The sequence below is a fragment of the Channa argus genome, chromosome 8, assembly GCF_033026475.1.
Source record: "Channa argus isolate prfri chromosome 8, Channa argus male v1.0, whole genome shotgun sequence".
NCBI lineage: Eukaryota > Metazoa > Chordata > Actinopteri > Anabantiformes > Channidae > Channa > Channa argus.
In genome coordinates, this window is record NC_090204.1 from 9,972,179 (window position 1) to 9,994,000 (window position 21,822).

General features: G+C 40.4%; 1 protein-coding gene across 3 annotated transcripts in view; it reads right to left on the reverse strand.

The window, feature by feature from the left end:
- Positions 1 to 21,579, reverse strand: part of tle2b (TLE family member 2, transcriptional corepressor b) — a 71,837-nt gene extending 50,258 nt beyond the window's left edge. For 2 of the 3 annotated variants that reach the window (XM_067514117.1, XM_067514115.1), the window contains exons 1-3: positions 20,694 to 21,578; positions 11,854 to 11,951; positions 8,962 to 9,025 (exon numbers count right to left, since the gene is read on the reverse strand). In XM_067514117.1, coding sequence (XP_067370218.1) covers positions 8,962 to 9,025; positions 11,854 to 11,951; positions 20,694 to 20,717 — 186 coding nt within the window. In that variant the 5' untranslated portion in view covers positions 20,718 to 21,578. Of the gene's footprint in view, positions 1 to 8,961; positions 9,026 to 11,853; positions 11,952 to 20,693 lie in introns of all 3 variants that reach the window. The other variant, XM_067514118.1, reaches the window with a different exon arrangement.
- Between the last annotated feature and the right edge of the window lie 243 nt (positions 21,580 to 21,822).

Here is a 21,822-nt window from a genome sequence, read left to right on the forward strand (position 1 = left end):
CCTGCATACGCAGGTTAAAATTGTATACAAGGTATGTTTGTGTTGCATGTTAAGTGTAAAGGTGTGCAAACAGATTTGTGAACTTAGTTCATACATGTGAACAGTGAATATTTAAAATGTGAACTGTTCAGATAACTGGCATTAGATTCAAATTCGAGCTACAGTATCTTATGAGAGGAACAGACAGGACAACATGTAAGTGCTCGAGAAAGGAGTTGTTTGTTCATTGTTCTATATTTGGTTATTACAGCATAGGAATAGCAGCACACCTACTGTACAAAGTAATCCACTGCGCTTAGAGTAAATCAATATGGCATTTGGTGAGTGCATTTAATGAAAGCACCTTACAAGATCATATGAACATTACTGTCACTGGCATCGACAGCGGGCTTCATCTAGACACTACATAACACAAAACAATGGAATTACAATTAGGAATAAAGCTGCAATCCTTGCACATGGAAACTACAACAAAGATAATGAGACACTGTTGTCAGGTTTGGGAGATTTTGCTCCTTTAATAATGGTGGAACACTGTATAGGAAAAACAAATTATTGTTAAAGCGCTATTCACTAAGGTTTTTGCACATTTTCTGATAAATCTAGTAAAAATGGCACCGAACATGGTCCCTCTGAGTTACATCAATTATCTCTCTCACATTTTGACTGTGTGTCTGGTTATGTTTCAGATTTTTTTCTCTGAGCAGACAGAATTCGGTCTGTAAATTAGCCTTGCCTGCTACCTGACAAATGTTTTAAGAGACGAACAGCTGGCAGAGACCAGACAGGCCCAAGTGGATGCTATTTTGCAGAGACGGACAATGAGAGGGCAGAAAACAGAGAAACATTGTTCTGAAATATTTGAAATGAAGATGTTAAAAGCAGGTAATAGACACAAACTGATTTCAGACATGCCTAAAGCCTAAAGTTAACATGGCTTCATTGTGTTGGCAGCATAAGTGAGCAAGTAACCTACTGTACAGAGTGATGATTTTATCATTTTATATTATTAAAGGCTGGTTATGGTAGTAATTCTTTATGTAATTGTCTTGTTTTGTGTCACATGCACGGTACAAAGTGCTGTTTCTAAAAGACAACTAAAAACATTTCTACCTTGTGTTAATGGGGTTTCAAATGTCTAGTTATGTTGCTCAGTTAGCATACACACCTTTTATGGATGAGTGTCAATTTGTTGTACATACAAGGTGTACAACAAAATTGCATCAGATAGTCAGAGGGAGGGTTAGTCCTGAGCTAGTGTGACTGAGCTTGCCCTAGCACACATGTTTTTAGCAGTAGGGGATCGAACCCAGGACCTTCTTGCTTTGAGGCAAGAGTGCTAACCACTCTTCCACCATGCTGCCCATATTAGATAAATGCGGTTAGGGTGTAATTCTTTTTTGTCTGAGTATACTGTAACTCTCCACTCTTCTGAACATATTGCATATACATACATCCACATCTGCCTCTGATAACACATTGCACTGTTATCATCAGGCAAGTCAGAAAACAAGCATTCCTGCATTTCTCTCAACGGGCTGCTCTCACTCCCTCTCTTTTCATGGTTTTTTCTTCTTTAACTCCTATGTCTCGCTCCTCTTTTGTGCTCTTTCATTCTTAAGGGAGTGTTTGCTCTTTCATTTCTCCCTCCCTCCACCCACCCCTATGGTGTTGAGAGAGTGTCAGACGAAGGTGCCAGACTTTGTCTTTCTCTCTCTAGCTCGTCTATGCGTTCTATAAAGAATGCTGCCAGAGTTTAAAATGATCTAAATGTGACATTCATGTTTGTGTTTATGCAATTCTACACTAATGTGTGGCTTCCTTGCACATTTGTATGTATATGTGTGTGACCTGTTTATGATGTGTGTGCATGCAGTTTGTGTTTACTCCTGCATATTTTAGTTAGTGCGGATGTGTGCAAAACCCCTTAACCAAAGCATTGTTCACTGGTGTCTCACGGGTGAGTTTGTCTCTTCATCTGCCCAAACACACACATGCACACACACACACAATGTTAAAACATTTATTAGCAACATCGAATGTTAGGTTAGCAGACTCTGACTTCTTCAATGTCCTGTCAGTGGGTGATGACTAAATCAGTCACGGCAAATGTTCAGACTGCAGCTTCTCTTGCAGCGAATTTCATCACAGGGAGAGCCACAACAACTGGATAGCACTGACCTTGAATTGTAAATAACACATGTGTACAGTATGAACTGTGAGGGAGACCCTGTATATTCATATTTCTGAATACTCCTGAGTTGTTTGTTTCACCTGCTCCAGACTTTTAAAAAATACTCAATCCTTCTCAACATCTGACCCTGCTTAAATCCCCTAGCTAACTCCCACCATCAGATGGTTGCAAAGAGCAGTCCCTGTTCAGATTCTACCTTCTAATTTCTACATTATTACATTAATTTAATTTCTCAATTTCCCCCATTCTTAGCTTTTCTCTTCATCTCATATTCCACTCTCTTGCTCTATTTCACATAAAATGCCCCCTTTCTTTCCCCTTTTCTTTGTCAATGTCCTTGTTCTGATTTTTTTCGTTGTACTTTCTTTGGCTCTCTGCCAATGCCCTTGTGCCCCCTCTCTCTCATATTTCTCTTTTATCTTCGTCTGTTTTTCCTCACACTGTTTCTCTCTATCTTAGTGTCCCTGTCTCTTTCTCTTCCCTTCCCTTATTACTTCTCCTTTCTCTCTCTTCATTTTCTCTCTCCTTCCCTTTTCTACCTCCCCTTTTCCCTCTTTCTCAAGCAGTGTGTGACTGTAATGTTGCTGAAGAGAACACACTGTGTCAGCCTGAATCAGACAGAGGGGAGTGGAGTAAGAGGCTGAGAGCACAGCGTTAATCTACACGTGTGTGCACGTGCATGCGCACACAAACATAAACGCGCACAAAACCATAAACACACACCATTTCTGCCTGAAGGGATGTAGTGAACAGAAGAAGCACAGCGATACATGTACACACAAACACACACCACAAAGATGCACATGCTCACAAACTGCAAATGGCCGCATGGCAGACACGAGACAAAACACAGAGGCCATGATACAATACCAATACATGTCCTAAGATACAGTATTCACAAAAAATAAATAAACCAATTGACAGCAAATCATGCCACAAATGTTATTAATAACCATAGGGTTTGCTTAGTGACATTTGGTCAGGTATAAAAATTAAATTACGGCTACACTTTTGACACCTTCTACAGCAGCCTCAAAGTGAAAGTCTTTGTGTCGTCATGAGGATCAGCTTAACACATGGAGTAGGTTGTTGTAGTTGTTTAAACCTTAAACTTCCAATAAACCTTACTATGCATTTATTTTAAGTCACAAACAAAACAATACTATTCAAACAAATGAAGATTCATAACAATCTTTCTTATTAAGTAAAACCATAGCCTTGTTGCTAAAAAGTAAAATTGATAAGTTATTTGACAGTCCATCTGCTGCCTGATTTGGTTAGCAGTTTAGCCAAATTTCGCTGGTCTGAATAATGGCTCACGTGTCTGATTTACTAAATGGTTGAAGTGAATCGCTAATGGTAAAGCAAAATTCCCAAACATAACTTTTCATATGTTTTTGTTATAATTAAACATTTACTGCGTAATCCTGTCTGAACTTTGAATTTGATGTATTGTCATATCATGACCAATTAACTTTTTTTGTTGTTCCACATTATTATTTCCGATGCAAAGTCATTCTCCTATTTCTCTGCCATCTCCCTGCACAGGAAGAAAAATCAGGTATAAAATATGAAATTTAATATCATTGTACCATTATTTTGTATTACAAAATTTGGAGCAACAATATTTTGTCTCCTGCTAGCAGCCTAGTTGTTCATTAATTGCAGACCCCCGCAGTGCCTCTGTCCACACTTAAACACAACGACCCACCCACACACACCAACACAACGATTGAGAGGCCACCTAATGTGATTCCCGACTGTGAGCTGTCACCCTCCAGTAGACATATCTTTTTTCTACTTTATATTAAAGGGGTCGGCTGTACTCCCCCATATGAGTTTTGTCTTGTATTTGAAAGAAGGAATGAGAGGAAGGCTGCAGAACAGTCAAGTCAGATTGTATTTCATCCAAAAAATTATTTTTTTTTTAAAAAGTGATTGATGTACAACATATATTTGATTTCAAAACCTTCAAACATACCACCATGATCAAGAATTTCCCATTTCAAATCTAAAAAGGTCTACGCAGCAGGGAAAGACAGGACTTCAAGCAGAGCTTGACACAAAGATCTATTTAGATTGAAACTGTGACATTATGATTCATAATGCAAGACAATTTTTATCTCCCCATCTTTCCCATTCCACTGAGACTTGTGCTTGTATATGTGTTCTTTGTCAGATTTAACCTCAGGCCAGCAGGGGTGAACACAACTCTCCAGGTGTGAGTCTTGCTTGCACTTGGTGTAAGCACGTGATCGACACATCTACGCCTCCCGATTAGCCAAGGCTACAATGCAACCTTATTTAAAAATACACAGTGGAATTCCAGGACAGCAGTGAAATCTGAGAGCCATAAATAATAAATACAACAGCTGGAGAAAAGCAAGACGCCCACACACACATCCTCAATGTTTGTGACTTTATGTTTGTGAGTGTGTTTGCAGCTACCACTAAAATTACACATTGTCAGTGTCTCCCTACACATAGAAAGAAATGAGCCAGTGTGGCAGGGCAGCCAGCATAAAGCATATCCGCTCTCCAAAAAAGCTAAAGAGAGTGGGTCTGCCAAACGTTCAAATGCACTAAAGCCAAACTTGGCTCTGCTGTTATACAGCAACATTCTGAGCGTGAAATATGTAAAACCTATACCTTCTGCCAGCTATAGAATTGCAGTAGTAAAGGTGAGGAAAAACAAACATCCTGACTTTGAAAAGTTACATGCCATAAAGGGATTTCTAGCATAATGCAAAACCAACACCTTCTGTTAGTTGGTGGCTTGAAGACACGTAGAGCTGTTCAGTTATTTGCTTATAATGTCAAATCCTCTTAAATAGTTAAATGCAGTGTGGATATTTTCAGCCTGTTATTATTATTAGTCTTTTTCAGCAGTTGTCAGTTGTTACTACAAAAATATGTTTTCACCAGACATTTCCTAAACCTACTGTAAACACATATTTTCATGTTTTGGCAGTCTCTACTAAAATGATTTGAAAAAACTTACTTAATGCTGTATTTATGCTTTGTTTAGGTTTGGGAACAACACACACTTCTTGGATTAGTATGAGAAAAGATTGTGGTTTAGTTTTAAATATTTATTTGTTTAAGGTTGGAAAACACTTTTGATCATAGTTAAAATAAACCAATGCAGAACGTTTATATGAAAAGTGAAGTGTACAGTTCCTGTGTTCCTGTGTCAAAATTAATTTCCCAAATGAACAAACTACTCAGACTTCATACCTCTAAAAAGTTTGGATAGCTATTTACACTACTTCACTACACTACATTTGGCCAAACCACTGCTAAACTTGAGCTCAGTTTTGCCAAATAATCACAGAACACCTAACAATGACAAAAAAATTACACCTAATGATCGTCACCATACAGAAAAAAAGGCTTTACTATCATTTCTTCTTATGCGTTAAAGTCCACAAAAAATCCACATGCATCAGTCGTGTACCATCTCCTACGGTCCCACCCCTCACCCAGTATTTAAAGAGCATAAATCTGATGAATAGTAAATGGCAGGAGCAGTGCAGCATGGTGAGCAGAGCCCCAGCCTGTGGAAACAGGCCTCAGTGTGGATGACAGGCCTAACAAGCTAAATATAGCCTTCTGGGTTATCTCCTCTGTGGGCGCAGCGAGTCCGTTGTTGCTTCACATTATTTACGTGTCTGTGCGTGCACCCTCTCTCTCTTTTTCTCCCTCTCTCTCTTTCTTTCATTTCACGCCCCCCCACACAAACACATCACTATCTCTTTCTCTTGCAGTCTGGGTTGCATATTCTTTTCCTTTCTGTCTGTTTCATCCTCGTGCAGCATCTTTCTTTCACCCTCTATCTCTCCTCCTAAACTGCAATTCTGGTATCTCTTTCCCTCCCTCTCTTTTCTTCTCTCTCATTCCGTTTCAACATTTTTCTCTCTCTATTTCCCTCTGTATCTCTCTCCTGCCTTTATTACTCTCTCCCTCTCCTGTTTTATTCTCATTATCTCTGTCTCCCTTTGTATCCTTCCCTCACTCCCTCCCTCCCTTAGCAGCTACGTTTTTTTTCTGTCCGACACTCTCTGAGTCTTTTTTCTCTCAAGCTATCTTTCCCTTTAAGCCTTTCTTTCACTGCCCTCCCTCTCATTTTCTCTCCTTCTTTCCCTCTCATTTCTGAGCCATGTGTATGAAGTAGCATAGCACTTTTTTAACCATTCCTCTTTGACACGGTGAGCCCCATTTCAAGTAATATAGCCTAGAGTGATAACCGTCTGCCATGCTAACCTATAAGGGTATGTCATCTGCATCTGCAGCTCCCTGACCTGTTACCGTAGAGAACTGTTAAAGTCTAGTCTTGAGTGCCAACATCTGGCAGAGGATACTCTTGTGCTATTGCTCCTACTATTTTTTCATTTTGCCAAGAGTCCAATGGTAACAAAGGCCATGACATTTAATATGCACAAAGTTGAATCAAATGTCATCTTTTGCCCATGTCTACGGAAAAACACAGAACTCTATCTGTGCAGGCACGCCTCTACAGCTACTGTATAAGATTGGGTGGTGAGGATTTACAAAGGAAGGTGGATGTTTGTCTGGGCTTTTTGCTCCTCAGAGCAATTCTGTTAAACCACAGCTAAAATGGGGAGTGCCTGAGATTAAGAAAGTGGGTGTTTTTGAGAAGGCTGTGGTTTTCAGAGGTTTTTCTTTGTGTGTGTTCTGCACCATACCATATTTATGTGCACATGTATCATCTTTTGTTTTTTTCCCCAATTTGAGAAGCACTTTGAGCTTCAGAACAGTCAGGATATTTTCATGAAATGAGGTCAGTTTCACAAGTGCTTCTGTTTTTTGGGTTTGTCTTCTATTTAAAGAACTGGTTGAGGGTTTGTGTTTGGGTAGTTTAGTATCCTCAACAAAACCAGAACATGTTTTGGATTATGCAAATGTATTACTTTATTGTTATGAAGTACAACTGATTTAGAATTGTACTGTGTTTATGAAACTACTAGAAAATTTCATATAAATGTGATAAAAAGTATTGGTTGGTCTATTGGTTGGGTTTGTGTCAAAACATTGATATATACTCATGTGAATAAGGACATTCTGGTGTAACTCAAGTATACAGAACAACTATTAAATTTAAAGTGTTCCCGTATAAATTTTACATGGCCACATTGGCCAGGGATCTTCATTTCTTATAATTGTCTTGAGTCAGTTGCTTTCAAGACATCATTACTAAGTAACGTGAATACTCTCGTTACTTCTGCTTCTTCTGAGGAGCTAGGCTGTGTTTACTCCTTATTTTGGTGAATGTTAATTTGTGCCAGACTAAAATATATATTGCAAGGGTAACAGAAGCAGGGAAACTCAAAGTCAACAAAGTGACAATTAAATACAGTAAGCATACCAGACCAAGTAAAGTTTTAGTAGCCAAATGCCAGAGGTTATGTATTTCTTCTTAAAAGTGACTCAGTCCCACTTTAGATAATACACAGTATTGTCTACAAACCAATACAATGCTAGAAAGTGTTTAAACTATGATTTTAGTAGTAAACCCAAGTGGTTATATGCTTTACTCTTATAAAGATTATATCATCACATAAGTATCTTATTTGCAAAAATAGCTGTGACATTTTTGCAGGTGATTACTTGATTTTGCAGTACGTTGTCAGTAATTAAAATAATTACAATGAATGAAAATTCTACAGGTTGTTCATCGAAGGTCCTCTATGACGATAGAACATGAGTGCACGTGTGGAAGTATCGATTAATGTACGTGTATTTGTTGTATCTCCTGAGCATTTGTGTGTTTTTGCCCATTTATGTCCTCCCTGTCTGTCTGCTTCTATATCTATTTGTTTGTCTGCCAGTATCCCTGTCGGCCTGCTTGCTTTTCTAACACACTCAGTCTATTTGTCAGTTTATCTGCCTATCTAATTCTCTCTCTTTCTCTCTCTGTCTGTCTGTCTGTCTGTCTTTCTCTCTTTTCCATCTATATATCCATGTGTCTATCTAGCTTAGGGCCCTGATCCTTCCTGCTCTCCCAGGTTTATGAAATGCGAGCAGCTTAACAGATGGTGCATATCGTATTCTGGTCGGCTCTGTGGGTTTTTGGGTTTTGTACCACAGACGAAGGCTTACAATACATGTGAGCCTTTAGTCGCACAGGCACACCGGCACAGAGGGATCTCAGGCTGTTAGCGTGTAAGAGAAAACACAAAGAGAGGAAGAAGAGACAGAGACAGGTTGAGGAAGTAAAGGGGTCTTAGGAAGAAGAACAAGATAAAGAATAGACAAAAATGTATAATACACCCTTATTGGTGTTGTAAGGTTTATAGACCTGTGTACACTGTTGAAATTTTGCAACCATTACAGATTATCATTATGCACCACTCCACATGGTTCTCAAGAAAAGAACAGCTATTACAGATAGTGCGATTAGAACCAGTCAAGCAACTGGATGTTGTCATTTTATATATGTTTTAAATGTGTTAAATGTAAAGTGTGTGTTGTGGTTTAGCAAAAGAGTGGAAATAATGTGAAACATTGAGAGAAACAATAAGAGGAACTCAGGTGAAGAGACAAACAGAGAAGCGTGAGAGACAAACAGAGCTTCAACTCCTGAATGACATAAACACTAAACAGCATCAATCCAGCTAATCAGAAACAAAGATAACACTCCCCTGATTGTAATTCTTGCATATGAAACCGCTGAGTTTTCAGATTTTCAGAATAGCTATGTCAGACTAACAAATCACCAGCTCTGGTAAAGGTCTGATTGGACTCACCATAATGTAGTGCCGCTGCATCTCAGTCTTTTCACTGGCCAGTTTCTCACACTCAAGCTTCAGGCTGCACAAGAATGAAAAAAGGACACACATACACAGTTTAAAGGGTTTATTTGCATCTACTGAAATAATTTATAATTTCAACATGACTTTCCATAGGTCAATCACAGTTTGCAAGTTTGTAGGGACATCATACTCCCAGCCATACAGTTAGGCTACCTATTACTGCTTAAAGAGACACTAAAAATATCACCTTTATGGAAACCACAGCCAGCTGTCTCATTCACTAGTGTAATCCATCACACCTACTGCATGTGTGTTATGTACATCACATACTATATAAGTATATTTAGGTTCTCTACCAATGGGTCCTGATGACGTAATGGGTTTTAGCTCAGATTTGTCCTTCTGCATTTCTCTGGTCTCTGGACAGTGATTGGTTATTATAAATGTTCCTCTGATTTTCATAGGTCAGAAAATGGCATGAGAAGTAATATAAAATGGAGAAGAACTCAATCATCTGTGATAAAGTCCTGTAGTTATTTAGGGATAGTCCTGAGTACTTTGGAACTTTTATGTCACCAACCAAACTGCTTTGATTCTACCAAGCATCAAAAAATGCCTTTGTCATTGGTTGCCAAAGCATGAAACCTAAGCAGCGTCCAAGAGTGTGAGAATTGTAATAATAATAACTGTATTTAAAAGTATTTCAAAACACTCAAGGACACTTTACAAACCAATCAACCAACAATTAAAGCAAAAGACAATAACAGGACAACAGATTATGGTTATCAGTTATGAGTAGGCGAACTTGAACAATTTAAAGGATGGAAGGAGGAGGATCTGAGAGAGCGGGAGGAGGTGGCGATGTAGAGGAGATCAGACAGATATGGAGGTGCGAGGTGGCCTTGAAGGTGTAGAGAGGATTTTGAATTATATTCTGTAACCAGGAGGCAGTGGAGTTGCTATAGGATAGTGGTGATGTGATGAAATGAGGATGATTTGGTAATGACGCGAGCAGCTGAGTTTTCAACTGTTTGGAGCCTATGGAGGGATTTGTGTGGGGGAGGCCGAAGAGAAGAGGTTTACAATAGTCAATATGGGAAGTGACAAAACTGTGAACAAGAATTGAGGCGGTGTGGGGTGAGGGAGGGGCAGAGACGATTAATGTTATGTAAATGGAAATGTACAGACCTGGTGATGTTATTGATGTGGGATTATAATAATAATGAGCTGTCAAGAGTTACTCTTAACCTGAGGGGAGGGGGAAACAGAAGACCTGTTGATTGTGAGGGATAAACTCAACTTTTGATAATGTGGATTTTGTGTTGATGAAAAGTTCTGTTTCTGAAGTTTGAGGTGAACCAGGATTTTATTTCAGATAAGTTGTTGGTAAGGAAAGAGGGTGAAATTGTGAAATTTGGTTTGCTGCATAGGTAGACCTGGGTGTCGGAAATGTATATTTAATTTATGGAAAGTATTGCCATGGGGAAGAAGGTAGGTGATGAAGAAAAAGGGCCCCAGGACAGCCCACCACTAGCTACAGGAGAAAGCTGGGAACGGAAGGATTTAAGATGGATGAACTGAGTGTGGTCTGAGAGATATGAGCGAAACCAGTCAATGGGGGTGTGAATGATGTCAATGGAGGATAGTCTATTAAGGAGAATGACAATCCAGAATGAATAGAGAATTAATATGTTTAATATTTTGTTTTGGGTGGGAAAAACCAATATAAACCTCCTGTGGCACGATAAAAAGTCTCTGATGAGAGGAAAATTCCTGTTGTCCATATATATGTTCAAATCCCCCAACAATATTAGATTTACTGATAGTTACTGCTGCTCAGCAGTGAAACACATCAGAGAGAATGAAACGTGTTTACTATAATTGTCATTCTTCATAAACTTCACGCAGTGATTATGGTCAGGACCATTTTTTTTTTAATTTCATGTAGATTTACATACTCAGTCAGTAAAGACTTTGCTATTGTAGAAAGGAATTCATTAATATTGACTCAGTGCACAGTTTATTGACCAAGCTGAAACTGTCTGTCTGTGTCACTATGAACCACCATCCCAGATTCCAAGCAGTTAAACATAACTTCAGTTATATTTTAACAAAGTGTGACACCACAGACTACAGATATTCACAGAATTTGAAGGTATTGTGCTTTTATTATATTTTTCACTTCACTGTACTGATGACTGGTGTCCATATTCAACAACACCAATGTAAAAGAAATTGTACAAAGACAAAATCTTGAATCACTGTCTACTCTCCCGACTCTGTTGCCAGACTTTCCCGAGGCTGTCCAGCAGCTCCAATAGTCTTTCTCTAGACTCTCCCAAACTGTTCCCAACAGTCATACATATGAATGTCATTAATTCATAAATAAATCAATGGCTCAAGTTAGCTGGGAAGTTTTCTACCACTGTGCTCGGCTCACTGGTAGGCTTTCACAAGGGGGACAAATAGAAAGGACTCAGGGTGAGTGGGCCTTAAGAGATGAACCAAACCATTTTTTACAGCACTGAAGAAATGCCCATGAATTATAAAGTAGAGAAGTATAGAGAAAGGGTTTTCCCTAATATTTTATACATGAGACAATAAGTGAGACAATAAAGACTAAAAACAGCACTACAATGTTGTCATGTCATCTTTTTTAGCCCATGTATTAGCCATTTTAAAACTGAACTTGTGCCTTTAATTTTTACATTAATAAACAGAATATTAAGTTATTTTGGATTAGAAAGAATTTTACTACAGTATGTTGACCATTTACATTTATGAAATGTGTTTATATTTAGAAATACAATGTAAGCATTTGTAAATGTAGTGTACATGCCTCCATGTGTGGGCAAGTCACATGTGTAACCCAAATTGTGTCCATACCTGTGATACTGAGCCTGGAGGAATTGGAATTCCTCCTTTATACGATCCAGAGTTTCCAGAACTGTGAACTTGAAAGACTGGCCAGGCTGCAAGGGGACCTGCACAAGAGAGAGAGAAAAAACTGAAAAACTGACACTGAGATATGCACATGTGTCTGGTCAAGAGAGGACTAGATTGCAAGGATAGTGTTTCTGTGTGTATATACCTGCGTGCACTCTACATTTTAGTGTGTGTGTGTGAGTGTGTGCCAGAGAGCAAAGGGAGGAAAAAGCCTAGATGAAAGTGAGAGGGAAGGTCACTTCCCCTTCCCACACATCATAAAGCCTTGTCCTCTCTCTCTCTCTGTTCTCCTCCTCCTCTAATAACTCTGCCTCCTTCTCTCCACTGCCCTCATACTTTCTTCCTCTCCTCTGCCTCTCCCTCTCTTTCACATTAGCATCCTCTCCATTCTGCCAGCTCGCTAATGTATTCCAGCCTACAAAGAGCTGAGAAGGGAGGAAACGTCAAATGAATAACTTATAGGGAATCGCGGCACCGTCTCTCACCTGCTAAAAGCTAAAGAAGAAACACCTAAACAAGCACCTCCCAGGGGTCTCCCCCCCCCCCCACCACCAGTCTTCCATGTCTTGCTAAAGCACTTCCGACAGTGGTCCGCCTCCTCCATAATCTTCATCAAGTTTGAGAAACAAGGGCATTGTGGATGTTTTTGATGATATAGTTGTTCATGTTTGGGAATGGGGCTGGTGTAATCACAAGTAGTTGTGTTAGTTGTAGATTCTCAACGGACATTTCTATGCAGGAATTTGCTAACTTTTTGTATCTTCTTTCTCTCTTTCACTCTGTACTTGCATTGGCTAATTTAATCTGCACTGTGGGAACTGTCCTACCTATCCTACCTAAATGTCCTATCCCACTTCCTTCAACACAAGTACACTAGGAAATAACTGCCAGCAAACTGTAGACACCAGGAAACTCATCAGCTCCCACTGTGTTGATGGTGCTCCTGGTTAAGCCTAGAGCATCTCAGTGTCATAGTGATGGGTGTCATGATTTTTCTTCAGTGCCACCCAGTAACCTATGTAACAAAGTGATGCTGCAAGCTGAGAAAACTGAAGTCAACTTGACAAACAGCAAAAATGCAAAACTCATTGCGCACCCATTATGTGAGCAAATATAAAACTGCTTAAAAAAATAAAAGGATACAGTATGTGTTAACTGGAATGGATGTACAAAAACCTTCTAATGATACTGTAGTCCCAAATGATGTACCTAAAGTTAAAACATATTTTTAGCAATCTCACTACCCAAGGTATCTATAAATATCTATAAGAAAAATACATTTGATCACATATCTACCCATCTATTCATCTATCCAAACTGAGTGGCTCAGTGCAGTAGCTACAGTGCAGCTGAGTGGCTATCAGCCCGCAGCTATGGCTAAAAGATTGGCGGTTTCAGTGGCGGGGCTTCATTAGTCTAGACAAGCACAATTCAATTAGATTTCAATTAGTCCAATGGTGGAGGTCAGCAACGCGGTGGGTTCCCCAGTAATTAATCCGCAGAGCCGAGCTGAGCTGATCTAAACTGAGCTGAGGCAGGCATAGCAGGGACATCTAGATGGCTGGATTGGTACAACACACAAGCCCGCAGGGTTTGTGTGTGGGTGTGTGTGTGTTTGTGGTGAGGCGGGGGATCTGCCAACAGATCCCCACTGACCTTGATTCACACCACATACACTCAGTGGGGGAGGTAATGAGGGGAAAGAGAGGAGGGGTGGAAGGGATAGATAGAGATATGGCACATATAAAGACAGACAGACACACACAAACACACACTGTTTATCGATAAACACACAAGCACATGCAGAATACTGCACATGTAGAGGCCGACTTTACATATCCACATAGAAAACCCACATAGGAAGAGGCAGTAGAGATGGAGAGATAGATTGACGGAAAAGGTGGATGAGAGATTGATACTCATCTTACAGACAGAGGAATGGATGGACTGAGGGATGGAAGAAGTGATAGACTAGCCTGACATTCTTACAGGGGAATGAAAGAACGAGCAGAGAAACAGGTGATGAAAGAGCAGTGTGGTTGCTGACTGAGAGAGATAGCCAACCATTCATCCACCTGACACTGAGGGGATGGGAGGAAGACGAAGAGAGAGAGAGAGAGAGAGAGAGAGAGAGACAGACACAGACAGAGAGAGAGAGAGAGACTCGTGCTGTCCTTGCTGTAGTCAACACAGCCTATCCGCTCTACCCTGTGCACTGTCCATCGGTCTGTAGTAATACTCCTAACACCATCTGCTGCATGAAGACAGACACATTCTAATGCTGATGCACACCGACAAAGAGATGCTGGGGGGTTACATTAGCAGCACTAAGTCACATAACAAAGCCTATAGTCACAGATCAGGATTATACAAGAGATATGTGAGTAATAAATGCGGTGTCAACATGGCATCCTCTGTGGTGTGCTGGTGACAGAGAATGGAATAACTTTCATCTGCTGGACAAAAACTCCAGAATTACTTTTAATTTGAGACTTGCATCAGTTTGGATGAGTTTTATGGACCCTGCAGCAAGAAACCTTCTTACAAGCAAAAAGAAAATGAAATACAAAAAGAAATTTGAGTTTTAATGTCCTCCAGCGTTATTAAAAATATTCTCTGTCTGTTCTTTAGCCCTACCTGACAGTATAAAAAGACTAGTATAAAGATTGCATCAAATTTATATTTAGTACTAGTAATAGCAGACTTGGTGTCTTGCACAAGGACACTTCGGATGTTATGAATAAACTGGAAGTATAGGCTATGTGATGGAATAAATGTGCATCCATCTGCAATGTTTACAAAATTGAAGGCATCAGCAAGTCGCGCCGTATGCACACCATAACAAACATTTGCTGTTGAAGTGTACGTGTGTGTGTGTTTGGTCTCTCCTGTATTGTGACAGATGGCAGCCCAGACTGTTAGAGGTCCAATAGCACATCATGAAGGGCCAAAAACCAGCCTACTGCCTCCTGTGTTTTTATGTGTGTTTATTTCAATGTGTGTGTGTGTGTGTGTGTGTGTGTGTGTGTGTGTGTGTGTGTGTGTGTGTGTGTGTGTGTGTGTGTGTGTGTGTGAGAAACCCAAAACTGATCCGGTTAATCTAGGAGGTGGACATGGACGTGGATGTGGAAGGCCGGGGGGCGGGGGTCACTTATGCGCACATGCACATATGCACTCACACATACACAGACACACGCTCAATGTGGGACAGCAGTCAATCACAAATTGGACGAGCTGGAATTAGGAAGGATTATCCATGGGGTGGGAGGGAGGGAGGGGAGGGGAGGAGTGCTGGGTGAAGCCTGTCTCACTGTTTCAATGTATCACATAACAGAATGAAGTTGGGATTCACTGGCTGTAACCATAACCTGTTTGTCAGTATCTACCTGTGCTTGCCTTTGGTTTAAAACGCCTGCCAGTCAGAGATTTCATTGGGTGATTTTATTAAACAGCAATACAACTCTTCATATTGACCACAATAGTGATCACAACTTATCTAAACTTATTTAGAGAGAATATTTAAAATGGTTCCCAAGCATTAAATTTGGAGGCACCCTCTATCGATTTCCAAAGGTATCTTTAATGTTATTTACCAAAATAAATAATTTTTGAATACTTAAATATCTATTTTTACCTGTTGAAGACCCTTTTTTACTGCATTAGGGGAAGCATTTCTACTCGTCTTTGCACGTTACCACTGTTTACTTGCATTTACTATAGTCTTCATTATAACTGCATTTTCTTTCCCTCGCATTACTTCAAAAAGGATTAACAAAATCTTGTGTGGGTCTGATAAACTGTTATTACTTTTCCCTCACATTGTGTTCAGTCTTAGATCAGTCAGGTTCTGTCTCTCTGTCTTGTTGCCTGTCTGTCATTCCTTTACATGGAAGACTTCTGTTCAAGGAGCTGCATATTATTCCACCAATGGCAGCGGGTGCATGGGAGAGAGAGACAACAACTGCAAATAGGATATAGGTCTGCCAGTGATTGGGTAAAGAAGAATTCGCATGGTAAACAGGCATCCCTATGCATGGATGCATCAACCTGAAAAAAGCACCCACAAACAAAATATTGTCACTTTCTTGTGCCCATTCCTTTTGTCATTCCTCCCTTCCTTTTCTACCCTTTCCATTCCATACTCTTCCTTCTTCTAACCTTTTTTGTTCATCCTTTTTCAAATGTGTCCCTGAGACAAGCAGAGACACATTCAGATAGCGCATGAAATAATAATTGGCTGGTGAAATATTTAGGAAAAAGGCATATGAATAGATGAGAAAGACCAAGTGTGGCAGAGGAGTCGTGCGTGTGTGTGTGCGTGCGCATGCATGCTGATGTTAGCAGCAATGAACATAAGAAACACCTCATTGGTTTGGACTGTGTGTGCATGCGTGTGCGTGTGTGTGAGAGAGAAAGAGAGAGAGTGACTGAAGAAAGGCTGCAGGGAAACATGGGAATGTAACTTACATCAGCAATCTTTTTATGAAGCCCTCACATTTTCCCTTTTCTGTCTGTCACTTCTGCCTGCATTTTGGCAGACTACTCAAAGATCTTGATAACTTAGAGCGAGACAACCTGCCAGCCTTCCAACAATGGAAGTTCATTTAGATTTAGTGGGTCCTTCATTGTGTGGAGAACCAGGGAACAACTTTGCCATTCACTTATTCTGCCAACTAGCTAGTCAGTCATCCGGTTTGACAGTCAATTAACAAGCCTCACTCACTCAGTCCCCCAGCTCAACAACCAGCCAGCAAACCAAAACTCAGGCAGTCAATCAGAGTCCTAGTCAGTTAATGCTGCAGCTCACCAGTCAAACATTAAGCCAGCGGTGGACTACAAATCAGGGAAAGATTGGCAGCCAAAAGAGTCTCTGGACTCCATCCAAGCCCTACTGTGATCATTTCTTTAAATGACAAAGAAAACAACAGAGAACATAGAATTTGAGGATGGAAAGTGGCCTGTTTTTGTAATGAGAAAGCAGACTTTATCTGGTATCTGTTGTCCGGCTGATGTTTGAGTTAAAATTGTTGACTGCCTTTATGACTGTTTGCTTGTTCTTAGGGTAATGTCACTGCAGCTTTAATGTTGATATTTGACTTTTTGCCATTTTACAGGGTTGCCTTTGAAATGCTGAACCAAATTAAATGTAAACAAGACAAGGACAAAGGAAAGGAGGGGAGAATGTCATCTGTGGAAAGTGACAGCAATCTGCTGTGTTGTTTTCCGTATATGGCTTTCATTACAGCCACAAATGTTAGGGAAAAACAAACTGCCTGACACAGCTGGATACTAAAAGAGACAGGTCCACTCTGTGCAAAAATAAATAGCACACTGTTGCATTTCCAGAAAAACTCTCATACACATTGTCAAGTACATGTACACAGCTTAGTTGTTAACTTTGGGCAGCACTGCGACTAATAATTGAAAGACAAAATTCCATCTTGTTTACGTTAACACACACATGGAAATCACGCGCACAAAGTAGCCCTGCCCTCATCTACAACTTTTTTAATTGTACCACACGTTAATACCTTTGCATCTCCTGCACTTTTTCTCTTATTTCTCTCATTATCCACCAAACACCAAAGAAAAACTCCTTTATCATTGTATGCCTGCTGAACAAACTTTGTCTTATCTTAATCTCTAGGTGCAGTGACTAAAGCTCATGGGGGAAAAGACACACAAATACACAGTAAAAGATTTTAATGTACAGTAGTCAAAACTTTCCAGATTCTGCTTTAGTAATATGGCCAGTTATATGCGGGTGCATGTCCAGAGAGTAAATAAAATAACATACATAAAAATGCATGTTAAATAACAGGTGTGTGCTAGTTTGTAAGGGTGCTTTCATTTACATTGTTATATATTTAAATTATTCAAAATATGTAGATTTATGCATCTTTCCTAACCATAAAAAACACACAGTAAATCCTCTCTCACATTTTGGGGTGTGGCAGCCAATCAAGGGTTGTTCACTCACAGCAACAGTCGAGGTCGAACTGGGACATTATTTATTGTTATTGTTGTTGGTACACAGCACATACACATGCACACAAACCACCACCGCTCTCCTTTCCCCTTTGTCTCTCAGATCCAAACACACTTTTCCAGCTGCACACACACGCACAGCACTCTTACAGGAACACAAGGACAAATGCAGAAATGATTTACTGTATATATAATTACACATGACACTTAACACATATGAGCAAATGCACACCTCTAACAGAAGATTTTGGACATGCATGTGTGCACACATATACACACATCTAACAAACAAGTGACAGCACACTGTTACCACAAACATTTTTACACTCACACTACTAAAGGGACATGGACACATTAAAACAAATCTCTCTCTCTCTCTCTGACAGACACACACACACACACCCACACAGCAAATACACACATGAAACAAAAAACACATTTAACACACCTCACACAAATTCTAACACACATTCACACAGTTCTGATAATGCTTGCCATAAAAATCCAGTGGAACCAATTACAGCTCTGCTCGCCTAGCAAATCAGCCCTCGGTTTTAACCCTTGCCTACCAGGGAGTAAGAATAAGAAAGTCTGACTTTTTTTCTGATTAAAAAAAACAGCTAGAGTTTATCAGTTTATACTAAAGACATGATCCTTATCACTTCCAAAGGGAAACACAGTGTTAAAAGAAGTGGTTTCCAGGCAGCTCTGTCTACAGCATTCAGGAAACTGACCACAATGTGTGATTGACCCCTGCAGGAATTCATCAAGCCCACACAGAACAGAGTCAATCCTATTTACTGGGATGTCACTTAAGTTCTTTGGGAAGAACAAACAGAGAGATTAGTTTAAAACTGCATGAATTTACTATAAATTTTAATTTAAACCTAGAACATGAGAAATCCAAGTGACAAATAATTTATTAAATTCATTTATATTCCTGCTTTGCTCTGAGAAACAGAACTGCATATTTTATAAGCAACCTTGATCAGAATTTACAAAGATAAACACACTTGCACGTACACATTGCTTAGTCCCAGCATGTAAAAATGCACAGGGGCTGACCCAGCAACTGCAAACTTTCAAAAGCAGTTAAGCGCAGGGAACGCAGGCATGCATGTGCACACACAGACACACACACAACTGTTCTTTGCACCCTCACACTTCTCCCCAGATCACATTTCATAGCAACACCAGAAATAAAGTTCCACTGGCAGAGAAGGGCTGCAGAGGGAGAAAGAGACTGGAGAGAGAAAAACAGGAGGAGGAGAGAGAGATAGAGGCAATCGATCGGTTTGAGTTGGCTCAATCTGGGATTGAACTTTATCACAAAAGCAGAGTATCGCAGCAGGAAGTTCTCTGATACGCCTTGAGAACAGAAGAATGTTCACACTCTATTCTTCCTTCGCATCTCTCATTCATTTTCATTTCTCTTTCCACCCCCGGCCATGCCTTTTAAAATAATTCGTTCTTTCTCTTCTTTTTTGGCTCTTGCATCTTTCACTTTCTCCTTTTGTTTTTTGCTTCTCTCGTTTCTTTCAGTGTCTCCCGCTCTCCTCACTCTTCTCCTCAGTGGTGGGCTTATTAGCATTCTCTCTGTATATATAATTGATTCCTCATGCCTTCCTCTTGTGAAAATGTCATTCATAATTCTGTGTGATAGCTAGCTGGCTGGCTAGATGGCTGGCTGACTGAGTAGTTGGCTGACTGGCTGACTGCACGGCAAAGTGGCCACTGACCCATTTGTAGTACATTCAAAGAGACTGACAAACCAAATCTGATTATAGCAACCAGACCGGTGTCCCTGTGAAATGAATGGCCTAAGCCAGACTAAGCCTGAGCTGTCATTCATCCTTCTGTGGTTTTTCACATATTCAAATTTTAAATTTACCCATCCATGTTCTCATAACTGATGGAAGGTTAAAGTGAATGAGGTAAAGAAGTTTAAGGAGATATTAAAGTACTTGTGCACTCATGACCTTTCTTAACGGCAATGCAAATGAATTAAAAGGCCTTTACTATCAATTAGTTTGTGTGTGAGTGTGTATGCAAGTGTTTGCTTAGCAACAGAAATGAGTCAATGGACAGCTGACAGTTGGACAGACTCTTTTGCACACATGCACACACTCATTTATACAGACAGATCTATTCTCACGCAGATGCTGCCATGCACACAAATGGTCTAACCCATACTGTACAGTACATATACACAGTGATGAATAAAAAGCATACTGAACACACATGCACACACAGACGCACTCAAGGTGAGAAGTGCAGATTCAGTTATTTGCCACCTACACAGCTAACCACCAACAAGATCTCAAAGGCACCTGGTTGCAGCTGGCAGAGAGTGAGGCTGTGTGTGTGTGTGTGTGTGTGTGTGTGTGTGTTTGCGTGTGTGCACACATAACAGAGAATCTTTCTGCACGAACCAAACACTCTTTTCCTTCTATGTCTCACTCCTCATGTTACAGAACAGTCCCTATAACTTAACAAGAGAGGACAACAGAGACAGGCTGAAGAGACATACCGAAGGACAACAATAGGGAAATACTTTAGAAGGAACAAAAAAGGAGAGAGACATAGGAAGACATCATGTGGAATTAACAAAAGGAAAAGAAATAAGATGCTAGAAGCAAGAAGTGACAAGGAGTGAAACAACGACAGGAGATAGAAGCGACAAAATGAATCTGAAATAATGAAAGAGAGACTGGACGGAAGAGACAGATATGGAAAGAAAGACAGAAAAAGAGTCAAACAGACAGAAGAAAGAGACCTAAGGGGGTACTTACCGGATGCCTGCCCTGAGGGTACATGATCCCAGGAGAGGAGAGGCTGCCAGTCCGTTTGATGGCCAGGTTAGTCCCCTGGCCCTCCACTCCTCTGCCCTCCACTGGTTACTTAGCCTCACACACACCCACACTCACACACACAGTCAGTGAGTCCAGTCTCTGCTTTTTAGCTGGACTAAACACAGCAGTCTTTACTCTTCCAGAGTCTCTCTCCTTTTCTTCTTAGCTCTCACTCTCTCTGTCTAAGGCGAAGTCCTGTTGACATACAACTGAAAAGCACTCAATCCTTAATGTTGTTCACCCATCAATGACATGATAAAATGTACTGTAGCAACAGACTTTACCCCCTTCCCATTCTTTTCCCAGTGCAACAACAGTCTCAGTTTATTTTCCTTTATTTTCTTCTCCTCTTCTTCGTCCTAATTTCTCTCTTCTCCTCCCCGTGTGATCAGTCAAGGTCCACACAGTGACATGACATAGAGAATTTCATCAAGGCAGGCTCTCCTCTTCTTCTCATCCTCCTCTTGCACTCCTCCTTGTGCCCCTTCACCCGGCCATCCAATGGTGAAACATACAAACATAAACACACTTAGCTCCGTCCAAATAGTCTTCCTCTCTGCTTTTTCCTCTTCGTCACCCTCTCTTTGACACACTGAAGCCTCTGCCTTGACGGCTGCCGCAAAAAAGAAGGATAAGGAGGAGGAGAAGAAGAAAAAGAGGAAGAAGGAGGGAGGGGAGAAGGGAGGGAGAGAAAGAGAGAGCTTTGTTTTTAATCTAAATGTGGAAAAAACGCAAGAGGAAAGCAGGAAAGAACAGCAGGTCAGTGGAGGATCCAGCGGGCTTTTCAGCAGCAAGCCCTAGACTGTAATATATTGTGCCTGTTGGCTTCAACACAAACACGACAGGCTGCTAAAGCTCCTCTTAAGGTGGAACTGAGTAAAGAGAAACCCAGTCACAGAAAGCGAGAGAAGCAGAGGGAGGAGAGACAGGCAAAGAGAGAGATGGATCCCTTTTCAATTGTGGTGAACACAGACAAAGCAATCACTCATGCACAAAGACTTAAGCTCAAACTGATATGAATCAAGACACACACAAATGCTCCGACACTCATACAAAAATTCATGACAGC